Source organism: Chelonoidis abingdonii, chromosome 4 (assembly GCF_003597395.2).
Source record: "Chelonoidis abingdonii isolate Lonesome George chromosome 4, CheloAbing_2.0, whole genome shotgun sequence".
NCBI lineage: Eukaryota > Metazoa > Chordata > Testudines > Testudinidae > Chelonoidis > Chelonoidis abingdonii.
In genome coordinates this window covers 35,814,193-35,826,881 of record NC_133772.1, presented here as the reverse complement: position 1 = coordinate 35,826,881, position 12,689 = coordinate 35,814,193, and the positions used below count along the sequence as shown (strand labels likewise).

Here is a 12,689-nt window from a genome sequence, read left to right as displayed (position 1 = left end):
ATTGTCATGTGGTCTCTGCTGGCATTGAGATATGCTGTCTCTGTTACGATTGTAAGGCTCGTTCTACAACTCCTGTTAGGGTGTGTGTAGATCCTGAGGGTCCTCAGTGTAGCCTTCATGGACTAGAGGATCTCATTTGTTTTAGTGGAGAAGAGCTTGTCCCTGTCAAAGGGAAGGTCCTCCATCTTGGTCTGGAGTTCCCTTGGGATATCAGATGAGTGCAACCAGGATGCTCTGTGTATGACGATAGCTGTCGCTGTTGTGCATGCCACTGTGTCCACCACGTTGAGGGATGTCTGGAGTGCTGTTCTAGCAATATGTTGTCCTTCACTGACAATAGCATGGAACTGGTCTCTTTTTTAACTCTGGAATTTCCTGGATGAAATTGTTGAGTTTTAGATAATTATCATGATCGTAGTTGACAACTAACAGTGTGTAATTGGCTGTGTGGCATTCAAGAGTCGCAGAAGAGTAAACTTTTTGCCTTAAGAGCTCTAGTCTCTTCAATACTTGTCTTGTGGTGTGGATTTGAATTGAGGATATTTGCCCCACTGGTTTACCGCATGCACCACTAAGGAGTTAGGCTGTGGGTGTGAAAAAAGGAAGTCCATTACTTTTATTTGGCACATAGTATTTCCTGTCCACATGCTCATGGGTTGGGGGGATGGTGGCAGGTGTTTGCTACACCGTTTCTAAAGGTTCCATCAGAGCGACGTTTATGGCAAAGCTATTTTTGTCGTAGATGAAGTGTGTAGGATCTTGAGAAGTTGGTGTTGCAACTCTGGTACCTCCTCAAGAGGAATATTTTGGCTCTGTGCCACCTACTGGAATAACTCCTGAAAGTGTTTGAAATCATCTGTAATAGTGGGAAACGGGGGCATAACTGCCTCATCAGTGGAAGAAGAGGAGTTGTGATCGGGGATGTTTCATTTTCTGTGATCTCATCCCCGTCTTCCTCCACCTCCTCTGTTACGTCAGAGGGCTCGGGTACCGATGTCATCACAGAGCGTATGGGTTTCCTGTGGGAAGTGAGAGGTCTGTGAAATTGAGACCTGTAGGCTGCCATGGGTCACTGAACGGGAAATGGAATGGGAGGGCACATCCATGGATTAGTGAGCCATGGGGGGAAGTTCCTGGTGCTCTGTTCCCTGGGTCTATAATGAGGTTCCGTGCCTGCTGGGGAGGAGTGTCCAGATGAGAAAACTGCCTCCTCCATGTTGTCCTCCTCATCACTCAAAAAATGTGGAGCACTGGGAGATTCAGGTTGGTCCAGTGCAGTCGTTACAAGCAGTGCCGAGCAGTGGAGATCTGGGAACAGAGAACACTTCCATATCTGACAAGTGCATAAGGCGGACTGGTACCACTGTATGCAATGCTGTATCCTTCTGCACTGCCATCCTAGGTGGAAGTGCATAAGGAGGATTGGTACCGTTGTATGCAGTGCTGTATCCTTCTGCGCTGCTGTCCGAGGTGGAAGTGAGCCCAGTGCCGACCCTTTGTGTGAGCCTTCTTCGGTGCCGATGAGCTTGGTGCCAGAGGGGGAGCCATCACAGATGATGGAGGTTGCGGTACTGTGCCCTGTGTAGGGGTAGTTGGAGCTGTGGAGCAGGAGGTCACTTTGTGCCTGCTACTCAACTCCTTTCTCCTGCCGGCAGAGGTCATGGAGCGGACAATATTGGAGGTGCCCAGTGAATCAGTGGTGCTCATTCTGGAGGAGGTCGGCACCACTGGGTGGGGAATCTCACTAGAGACCATTCTTTTGTAATAGTTCTTGGCTTGGTGGAGACATGATCCTTTTCCTCGATTTTGTAGAGGAGCTGGCACTTAGTCTGTCCATGGAGGATGCACTGCGGAGTCCTTTGTTGCCCAGTGTAGGAGTGAGGGATTTCTCCATTAGAATAAGTTTAAGATAAAGATCCCTATCTCTCATTGCTCTCGCTTTGAGATTGCTGCAGTGAGCGCACTTCTGCAGTATATGTGACTCACCTACTCATAGGACATATAAGGAGTGGCCATCAGAAATTGGTATTGCGTCCTTACATGAAATACATCTTTTAAATCCTGGGGAGCCAGGTATATTTATGAAAAAGGGAGATGTGAAAATTAAAAGTTTTTTTTATGGCTATCTAACTAAGTTTAACTAATGCTAACTTTAACTATATTAATTAAAATAACAAATTACTAATTAAAAAAGGGTAATAACTATGTTATCTAACTTAACCTCATGTTTTTGAAGGTTTTTAGAGACACTGTTACCGGACTCTGTCTCAAGCCGAGGATAGCTGAGAAGGAACTGCAGGGGTCAGGGTATGTGCAAGCTAGATGAGGCACCAGTGGCGCTGCGAGACTGCTACTGCACAGGCGCATCCTGACCAGACACTGCTACCAAAAATCACAGATTGATGGTGTGACAGGTTGGGTCACAGAAACTCCCTCAAGACTGTCAGTAGATGTGCTGGGATATCACTGAGAACAAACACCGCTGCCAAAAAAGGCTTCCCTCCACTCCCATCTTGCTGAGCTAGACACACCAGTTGGCTCCAGCACAGAGCAAGAGGCTGGACTACACGCCCTGCAGTTCACAGAAACTAAGATTCACTTGGCCCAGGAGATTCTCAGTTAACGGGAACTTTCCCAGCACTCAGTATTCAGTTTCTCTGGAAGTCTAAACCCCAAATAAATCTGTTTTACTCTGTATAAAGCTTATGCCCATGAATGATTCAGCTTTTTGCAGGCCGACGCCCTTGTTTACATGTTAGTTTGAATGTTCCCAGGAAATCTCAGATATGGATTGGTGTCTCCCAAAGTCCATTGTCAGATAAGTGTTTCTTGATTGGCCACTTATTGAGACTAGTCCTTTCTCAAGAAGCTGACCAAATGCTTCACTGAGGCTACTTAGAATCAAACACATTGAGATACAAGTACATAGCCAATAACTCATAATCAAAAATGATACGCACACACAGACAGAATAATCATAATCAGCAAACTACAACATTTCCATAGACACACCTGACCTCCTCTGTACAAGACCTGGTGCCACCATAGGACCCTGGTTGCAACAATGATCTATACAGCCATAGTTCATGTCAGCAGCATCACAGACGGGACACACTGAAACCTGAAGTGGAGCACTCACAGGAATAGCACTCAAAGAAAAAGATTTGGTTATCCAAAAACTTGATTTACCTTGAAATTTAGGGGGAACATAGTGCACTGGTGCAATTGCTACTAGAATATTATGTCCAGTTGTGATGTCCAAGACCTCAAAAGGATACGGATTAAACTGGAGAGCCATCAACAGGACAAGACAGAATGATTAAAGGTTTGGAAAACATGGTTTACAGATGCAATCAGCTCAGTCTGTTAAGTTTAACCAAAAGAAAAAAAAGGCTAAGGGTGACCTGATCATAATCTATAAATACCTACATGGGGAACAGAATTTTGATATAGAGCTCTTCAGTCTAACAGACTGAATAAGATCCAATGGCAGGAAATGGAAGCTAGACAATTTAAAACTGGAAATAAGGTAAAAAAATTAAGTGAGTGTAATTAATCACTGGAACATCTTACCAAGGGTTATGGTGAATTCTCCATCACTGACAATTTTAAATCAAGAAAGGATTTTTTCTAAAAGCTATGCTCTAGTTCAAATATAAATTAATTCAAGGAAGTCCAGTGGCCTGTGTTATACAGGTCAGACTAGATGACTACAGTGGTCTCTTCTGGCCTTACAGTCTAAGATTCTATTATATTTATATGATCTAGAGATAGTCAGAGAGGAGTATAAGACGGTTTCAATCTATCCAGTACTAGTAGATACTAAAATAAAACCTTGTGAAAGAAAGCTGAACACACTACTACTGTTTTCTTATTCACAGACATATCTCTGTATTTTAAATACAGGGCACTTATAATTGCATCTGTAATACCTGTTTTTTATTTGCAAATTTAAAAGTTATGAACAGAAATGACAACAAACACAGACCACCTAATCTGGAACTTCACAATCAGGTGATCAATTTAAGCTAAACAATGGTCCCTTTGAATATGTATTAACTATTTACAATAAACAATCTGTTCCACATAACTTTGTTAGACACTACGGGCATGGCTACACTTGCAAACGTGGAGAGCTGTGAGTTAAACCAGCCCTCAGAGAGAGCAGTAGGGAAAGCACTGCAGTATGTTCACACTGTCAGCTGCAAGCACACTGGCATGGCCACATTTGAGGTACTTGCAGCGGCATTGGGAGTGGTGCATTATGGGCAGCTATCCCACAAAGCACCTCTTTCCATTCTGGCGCTGTGGCTTATGGGAAGGGCGTGGGAGTACGCGGGGCATTCTGGGTCCTGTCCCAACACCCCATGATGATTTGTTTCGCATCCCAGCAATCCCTGTGCTTCCGTCCACATTTGGTGCCATCTTTCAACATTTTTCGTCCTGCATGCTCTGTCTTCCCTTTTGGTTTGTGGGAATGGATCCCGAAGTGCTGAGGAATATGCTGATGGGTCTCGCCAGCTCATCACATTTGGCAGTTGAGTTACTCCTTAAGCTACAAACTGACAGTGAGGAGTCCAAAGATGATGTTGACTCACATAACACATATGACATGAGATTGCTTGTGGCTTGAGCTCACCACCGTGGAATGTTGTTTTTGAGCTTGGGAAACAAGCACTGAGTGATGGGATCAGATAGTCATGCATGTCTGGGATGATGAGTAGTGGTGGCAGAACTTTTGGATGAGAAAAGCCACTTTCATGGGACTGTGTGATGAGCTCGCCCCCACCCTACAGTGCAGGGACACGAGATTGAGAACTGCCCTGCCGGTGGAGAAGCAGATGGCTATTGCAGTCTGGAAGCTGGCAACTCTGAGCGGTCGCTAACCAGTTTGGAATGGGAAAGTCGACCACTGGAATCGTGTTGATGCAAGTTTGCAGGGCCATTAATCGCATCCTGCTCAGAAGAACTGTGACTCTGGGTAACACGCATGACACTGTGTCTGGCTTTGCACAAATGGGTTTCCCTAATTGCGGAGGGGCGACAGATGGGACGCATATTCCAATTCTGGTACCAGCCCACCTAGCGTCCGAGTACGTTAATTGGAAGGGGTATTTCTCTATGGTTCTCCAGGCGCTTGTGGATCACTGTGGGCATTTCATTGACATTAATGCAGGCTGGCCTGGAAAGGTGCATGACGCACACACCTTTCAGAACACAGGCCTGTTCAGGAAGCTGCAAGCTGGGACTTTCTTCCCATACCAGAAGATCACCGTAGGGGAAACTGAAATGTCCATTGTGATCCTTGGAGAACCTGCTTACCCTTTAAAGCTGTGGCTCATGAAATCCTGCGCAGGGAGCCTTGACAGAAGTAAGGAGCAGTTCAACATCTGAGTTGATGCAGAATGACTGTGGAATGTGCTTTTGGCCATTTAAAGGGCCGCTGGCGCTGTCTGTATGGGAAGTTGGACCTGGCCAATGACAACATCCCCACGATTCTATCCACGTGCTATATCCTCCATAACATGTGTGACGGGAAGGGTGAAAGATTCACTCAGGGATGGAACTTAGAGGTTCAACTCCTGGAGGCTGAATTTGAACAGCCAGAGAGCAGGGCTATTACAGGGGCCCAGCGCTGGTCTGCAAGGATAAGGGATGCCTTGAGGGAGCAATTTGAGGCTGAAAGCCACCAGTAATGTTTGGTGCCCTGCACAGGAGTGAAGAGCGGTGGTTCCAATGTTAGTAGGAATCTGTGTTTGCTACACTGACTTGCAGTGCCTGTTGCTTTCCTGGGCTAAGGTTATCTTTTACTTAATGCAATAATGAAGAATGTTTTCAAAGCCAAAATATACATTTATTGAAAAGAAAATTTATTTATTGAAAAGAAACACAACTGCTTGGGAAACAGAAAGGGCAAGGGGTGGGGTGGGGAACAGTCAATCACAGATTTGCGTATGTCCTATTATCATACTTAGCGTTCCTGTCTGGAGTGCTGTGCAATGAGTGCTGCACTTCAGGCTGGCTAAAATGCACAGTGATGGGGATTGAGTGCAGTGGGTAAGGCACAATTTGCAAAGCTGGGTGGTGAAGCTACAAGTGTTGGAGGCAGCTGGTGGCAGTAAGAACCTAGAGGTGGGGGAAAGTGGGTTGGAGGTGACATGGGGGCACAAGGGAAAGGGTTTGAGGACAAGGGATGCAGGTGGGAGTGAGGGTGGTAGTGCTCCACCTGCATTGCTACGAGCGCCTGTATCAAGTCTGCTTGGCGCTCCGTAATGCTTAGCAGCTGCTACATGCTTTGGTGACGGTGACTTGCATGTTGCTGGCGGGCCCTCCTTTCACTCTCCCACCACTCCTGCGCTTTTTGATTTTCATTAAGGGACTGCTGCGTTAATTCATGCAGCATGTCCTCTTTGTTTCTGTGTGGCCACTTCCTAATTCTTTGGAGCATAGGCGCTGACTCTGTGGGTGCTCCGGGGCTGGAGCACCCACAGGTTAAAATTGGTGGGTGCCCCTGCCCAGCCCCCCCTGCCCCAGCTCACCTTCGCCTCCACTTCCGCCTCCTCCCCTGAGCGCACCGCGTGCCTTTTTCCCCCTAGCTCCCAGCGCTTGCCAGAGGGAGGGGGGAAGAGGGAGAACGTGGTGCCCTTCAGGAAGTGGCGGGGCCGGGGCTGGGATTTGGGGAAGGGGTCCAATAGGGGCAGGGAGGGGACGGAGTTGGGGCGGGACTTTAGGGAAGGGGTTAAATGGGGGTGGAGCAGGGATGGGGAAGGAGTGGAGTCGGGACGGAGGCGGTGCAAGCACCCACTGGTGCTAGGGAAAGTTGGTGCCCATGCTTTGGAGTCTTTTGGCCAGTGATAATAAGGACAGCTGAGATTTCAAGGTTGCATCTGTAAAGCCAAAATGCAACACTTAATAGCGGCAGCATTGTTCACACCGGATAGAGCAATGATTCGTCCGTACTTAAAGACAAGCAAAGTCTACACAATAGCAGAATTTGCCCATCCCAAAGCTAACACATGTAACGCACAGGAGCCCCCAAATGGTGAGTAAGCACAGGGGCAAGAGGGATTGATTGTTTCACGGCCATACTGTCCTCTGGGGTTCTGTGCCTTGAGGAGAGCTAACAGCTGCAGGGGGCCCCTATACCGAACACTGTCCCCACATTTTCCACAGGAGTTCCTCCTGGAAGATATCTCGCTGCTGAGAGTGACCTGGGAAGCAAGGGAGGGTCTTCTACTACAATGCAGCTTCCACTCTGGCTGATACGCAGCTTGCCTGTGTGCAGCAATGGTCCTCTCCTCCCTCCTCACGGCACAGTGGCACGGGCATGTTAGCCTGACTGGGACAAGGAGCACAGTAGCTCTGCCAAGGAACCTGTGCAAACGCATTGCCCAGCTTCTGCACAAGACCTTTGAAGAGATCACTGAGGCTGATTACCACGATGTGAGAGAGCACATCAACACCCTATTCCACATCTAGGCATGCATGCAGCCCTAACCCTCCTTGCTCCAAAAGCCTGCACTGAACAACTTCCTTCCCAAAATAAAAGCCACTTACCTGGCACCTCCTCTGGTGTTTGTTCTTCCCCAAGCACCGTCTGTTGCGACTGGCTACCTTCCTCCTGGCTTGAGAACAGCTCCTGGCTGCATGCATCTAGGGATGCTGGGCTGGCTTCCTCCTCCTCAGCACCCTCGCTCCCACTTTCCTCCTCTTGCCTTGTTGAACTGGGCTCTGAAGTGTCCAGGGTGGTCCTTGGAGTGGATATAGGATCACTCTCAAGTATTGTGTCCAGCTCTTTGTAGAAACGGCAGGTCACAGGGGCAGCACTGGAGTGGCGGTTTGCCTCATGGGCTTTGTGGTAGGCATTCTGCAGCTCCTTCACTTTAACCCTGCACCCGTAATGCATCCCGGGCATGGCCCCTTTCCATCATGTCCCTTGATATCTGCCCGAAGGTATCATAATTCCTATGGCTGAAGCACAGCTGGGCCTGGACAGCTTTCTCCCACCAAACACTGATGAAGTCCAGCACCTCACTGTTACTCCATACTGGGGATCGCCTGGCGTGTGGAGCCATGGTCACCTGGAAAGATTCACTGAGACCACTCCACGCCTTGCTGAACAAACAGAAAGGGGATTTTCAAAATTCAGAGAGAATTTAAAGGGTGAGTCTGACGGTTGGTCACCTGAGGCAGGGCAATAGAGTTCAAAATGATGACCAGAGTGGCTAGAACAGGCATTGTGGGACACTTCTGGAGGCCATTCAGAGCGCATTAATAGACTAGAGCATCCACACTAGCCCCACGGCACTCCAGTTCAGGCGCAGCAAGCATTATGCTTCTCATCAAGGTGGATTACCAGGAGTGCTCCAGCCATGGAGTCCGGGTGCTCTACGTGCTTTGCCAGTGTGGATGTGTCGTGAGTTAGGTCTTGGCTACATTGGCGCTTTACAGCACTGCAACTTTCTCACTCAGGGGTGTGAAAAAACAGCCCCCTGAGCACAGCAAGTTACAGCTCTGTAAAGCGCCAATATAAATAGTGCCCCAGCACTGGAAGTGTGGCTCCCAACGCTGTAAGCTAATCCCCACGGGGAGGTGGAGTACCTGCAGTGCTGGGAGACCTCTCTCCCAGCGCTGGCGCCACAACCACACTCGCACTTCAAAGCGCTGCCGCGGGACCGCTCCCGCGGCAGCGCTGTACAGCTGCAAGTGTAGCCATACCCTTAGGGTGCCCAGCGCTGCTTTAATGTGCTCTAACTTGCAAGTGTAGCCATGCCCTACAAATCATGGTCTTAATAATGACAATGGATTTATGGCTTATTACAACAATCTGTAACCCACTAGCCTCTCTTTTTTGTCCTAAGACTGCAGAGGTGCTAACGAGCCACTTCACCTTGAAAGGTCCCTTAGAAAGTGTGAAAACTACTTATGCTAAATAATCTGTTCTACCTTGTATTTAGCTGTAACATTCTGAGTACCTTTCCCAGACTTGAAGAAGAGCACTGCTTAGTTTAAAAGCTTGTCTCTTTCACCAACAGATGTTAGTCCAGTAAAAGATATTACCTCACCCACCTTCTAATATCTTGGTACCAACACGGCTACAACACTGCAAACAACCATAGAAAAGGTTGGATATTTCACATATCTTGGCTGCATTGTAAGTATAACAGGCGGACCAAAGACATTAAAGAGAGAATAATGAAAGCCAGACATGCCTTTGTAACTCTAAAGCCAACTGTAGAAACAGAAATCTTGCCCTCCAAAGTAACTTTGACTATTTAACACCATTGTAGAGTCAGTTTTACTATATCATACTGAAACTTGGAGACTTATTAAGTCCTTACTATCTAAACTCCAAATTTTCATAAACAGCTAGCAGCTTTAGACAAATCCTCAATATCAGATGGCCAGAAAAAATCACTAAGGAAGAACTCTAGAGGAGAATGAAACAGAAACCAGTAGAACAGGAAATTATGGGGGAAAAATGAAGATGGCTAGGACATACATAGAGAAAAGACCCAAACAGAATAACATGATGGATGCTGGACTGAAACCTCTGGGGTAAGCTGCAACAAGACCAAGGATAACATGGAAATGCACAATATAAGCAGAATTGAAAGCTATCAAAATGACATGCTGAATCTAAGACTGCAGCAGGAGACTGGCAAAAATGGAAGGCCGTGGTGAAGGTCCTATGTTCCACATAGGAGAGAAGAATAAAAGAGACAAAGAAATTGTAGCTAATACAACTTATATAGTAATAACTTTAAAGCATCTTATACTTTTTCTTCATATGGTAACTGTGCTTATTCACACACATAAATCAAGAGAAAGTTTATAAATGGCAATCTCTATTTTGTTGAATCTTACAGGTATCATTCTGACATTTTGATTGATTGTTCCTTCTGGAGGGCAGGTACTTAGTGGCAAAACATTAGAATTTCTATGTTGCATCATTAAGGAAGATAGAAAATGGACATTGTATGAGTGCGACGGTGGATAAGGTGGATATATATGTTTAGCTTCTTCTGAAGGATTTAGGTCTTGCAGTTTCTGATAATTTCCAAGGATTTCATTATCATGATTGTCTTCTACAAGTGGCTGTATTTTGACCTTGAGTATTGTATTTTGACTTTCAACAGTAAGAGGGTATTTGAATTGATCCAGCAAAGTTTCTCCAACAGCCATAGTGCATAAATGTCTGTCTTGACTGGAGGGAAACCCTTCTTCACCAGGTTTATTAATTGCTGTATTTTCAAAGTTAAGGTTTTCAGAACTAAATGGACTATTTCGACTAAATATTTCAGTGATAAATCCATCTTCTGTACTTGAAATTCCACCAAGCAGTGTCTGATTTTCCATAGCCACAGTTGGAATCTCAGTTTGTTCATATCTGTTTTTCTCCTTGAGGATATTTAACTTTTCTAGATCAAAATTCTTCTTGATAAGTCTTTCCTCTATAAGATAAATAGCATAATTTTAACAAAACAAACACACACAATTAAAGGTGAGCCCAAACCAAAGTCTAATTCCAAACAAACCCACGTTTGCAAAATTCATAACCAGAACTGAATATACAGCAGAAATTTTAGCAATTTTTAAAAAAATGCAAATCCAACACTTTATATTCTATTATAGCAACTATTAATCACATTAGTTCTTTATAAATAATATTTAAATTACAGTAGTGCCTAGAGTCCAGGGCAATATTGTGCTAGCCACTCTACAAATATATAACAAAGAGATACCCTGAAGACTAATTTACTATTATTCTCAATACTCAAAGAGGGGTGGGCTGGATTCTCATATTCAACCCCAAGGGAGACGGGAGTGTGGTGGGGAGACATAGGTACAATCCTCTAACCCCAGGGGACAGAAGATAGAAAACAGGGCAAGTGCAAAGAAGAGTAGCAACAACAGAAAAGGTTTTATTATTCGTGTTGTGCCTAGGAGCCGGAGTGATAGATTTGCATCCAGAATCTGCAGGGATCCAGACAAGAAATAACTAGTGCCCAGACTCCAGGAGGAGGTGTGTGGAGGAACTAGTAGATTGTGGTTTCTAAACACTGCCTGTGTTATCATTTGCAGAAGAAGAAAGGGAAGATTGGGACCCCAGTGGGATCATAAGCCTCAACCCTCTGTGTCTACGACTGGATTTTGAGCCTGCCCCATATGAGCGGGACATGGATTGTGACCCCCATCTCCTCCAGAGCACAGTGGGCTGCATTAGGGGCAGCTCTCCCATGTGTGGCTCACGATACTCCCTCTAGATGAAGGTACAATGTGCATTGGGACCAACTATCCCGGGATCACCCCCCCCTTCCCCCGACGGGGACGCGCAATGGGACACCCTGCGCCGGGGCTGGAGAGCGTGTCCGCCCCGTGCGTGGGGCAACAGGGTGTGCTCACGCCCCCGGGGCGATCAGGCTGCAGCCTCCTTCACCTTCCCCTCGCCCTGCAGCCAGCTCCCGCCTTTCCGCCTCCATCCCCCTCCCGGCTCCGCGCTGGGCCTGGGAGGGGTCACCGGGCGAGACCCGCCGCCGCGCGCCCTCGGAGGGACCGTTGGTGCCGAGGGAGAGGAAAGGGGCGGGGAGCGCCTGCGCGAGGGGCGGGCCAAGGGCCAAGGCGGGGCCTCAGCCCATTTCAGGCCTCGCGCGGGCTGGTCAAGGAGGGATGGGGGCCGGGGGAAGCCGCCGCGCGCAGAAGCAGGGCTGCGTCCGAGTCCCTCCCAGATCCCGCGTGGCCGCCCCAGCAGCGCCTGGGAGGACAGAGGGGAAGGGACTCTGCACCACGCCGCCTCCGGCCCAGCCTAGACACGGCCATTTTGAGTTGGTCCGTGCGTTCCCCTCATGGGGATAGTGCTCAGCAGCGTGGACTCATGCGTTGCGGGCACGGGGACTTCAGAATAATGGAAGGAGAGGTTGGGGTAAGGAAACAAAGCTGGAGGCCGAAGGAGAAAACCACCAAGGTGTCGTTTGATACCCTCTAAGTTCTGTTTGATCTATCGCCTGGGGCCATGCTGCCCTCTAGTGCCCACCTTTTTATTCTTACGACCGTATCAGTTCCCGACTTCCAAGCGCTTCGCGTGAACTAGCGTTGTTGTGCCCGGCAGCCTGAGTCTTTTTTGGTGTTTAAAAATAGAGTTAAAATAAGCACCGCGCCATAGCTGTAGGCGCTGCTGCAGACATTATAAATGTAGTTAAATGAACTCCCGCATTCACTCCTTCGAGCAATTCTATTCTAATAGACTTTAACAGCGTGTGGATTTAAATTACAGGTCCGTGGAAGGTTACCACCTTTGAAATGCAAAAAACCTGTTCCCGCCCACCCCCGCCAAGGCAAGCCCACAGTACCGCCAACCCCCAGTCACAAGGCATCTTCCCCCCTCCCCCAGCCACTTACCGTATCTATAGAGATAACATATAAATAAGATTAGTAATGTGTCTCCTCTCACTCTCTGACAGAAACCTCTCACACTTGGGCATACAGTTGGGTTACCCGCTTTCTAAACGTACAAAATTTAACACCCTTACCCTACCCACTCCATCCCCCTCCTCCGCTCACTTTCACCAGGCTGGGGCAGGGGTGCAGGAGGGGGGCAGGATTCTGGCTGGGAGTGCAGGCTGAGGGGTTCAAGATGTGGGAGGGGGCTCTGGGCTGGGGCAGAGGGTTGGGGTGCAGGAGCGGGTTCA

At 47.6% G+C, this 12,689-nt stretch overlaps 1 protein-coding gene across 1 annotated transcript in view; it reads right to left on the bottom strand.

The window, feature by feature from the left end:
- TESMIN (testis expressed metallothionein like protein) overlaps nt 1-10,450 on the bottom strand; it is a 35,575-nt gene extending 25,125 nt beyond the window's left edge. Inside the window, exon 1 of the mRNA XM_032801570.2 lies at nt 9,868-10,450. Coding sequence (XP_032657461.2) covers nt 9,868-10,359 — 492 coding nt within the window. The 5' untranslated portion in view covers nt 10,360-10,450. The remainder of the gene's footprint in view (nt 1-9,867) is intronic.
- Between the last annotated feature and the right edge of the window lie 2,239 nt (nt 10,451-12,689).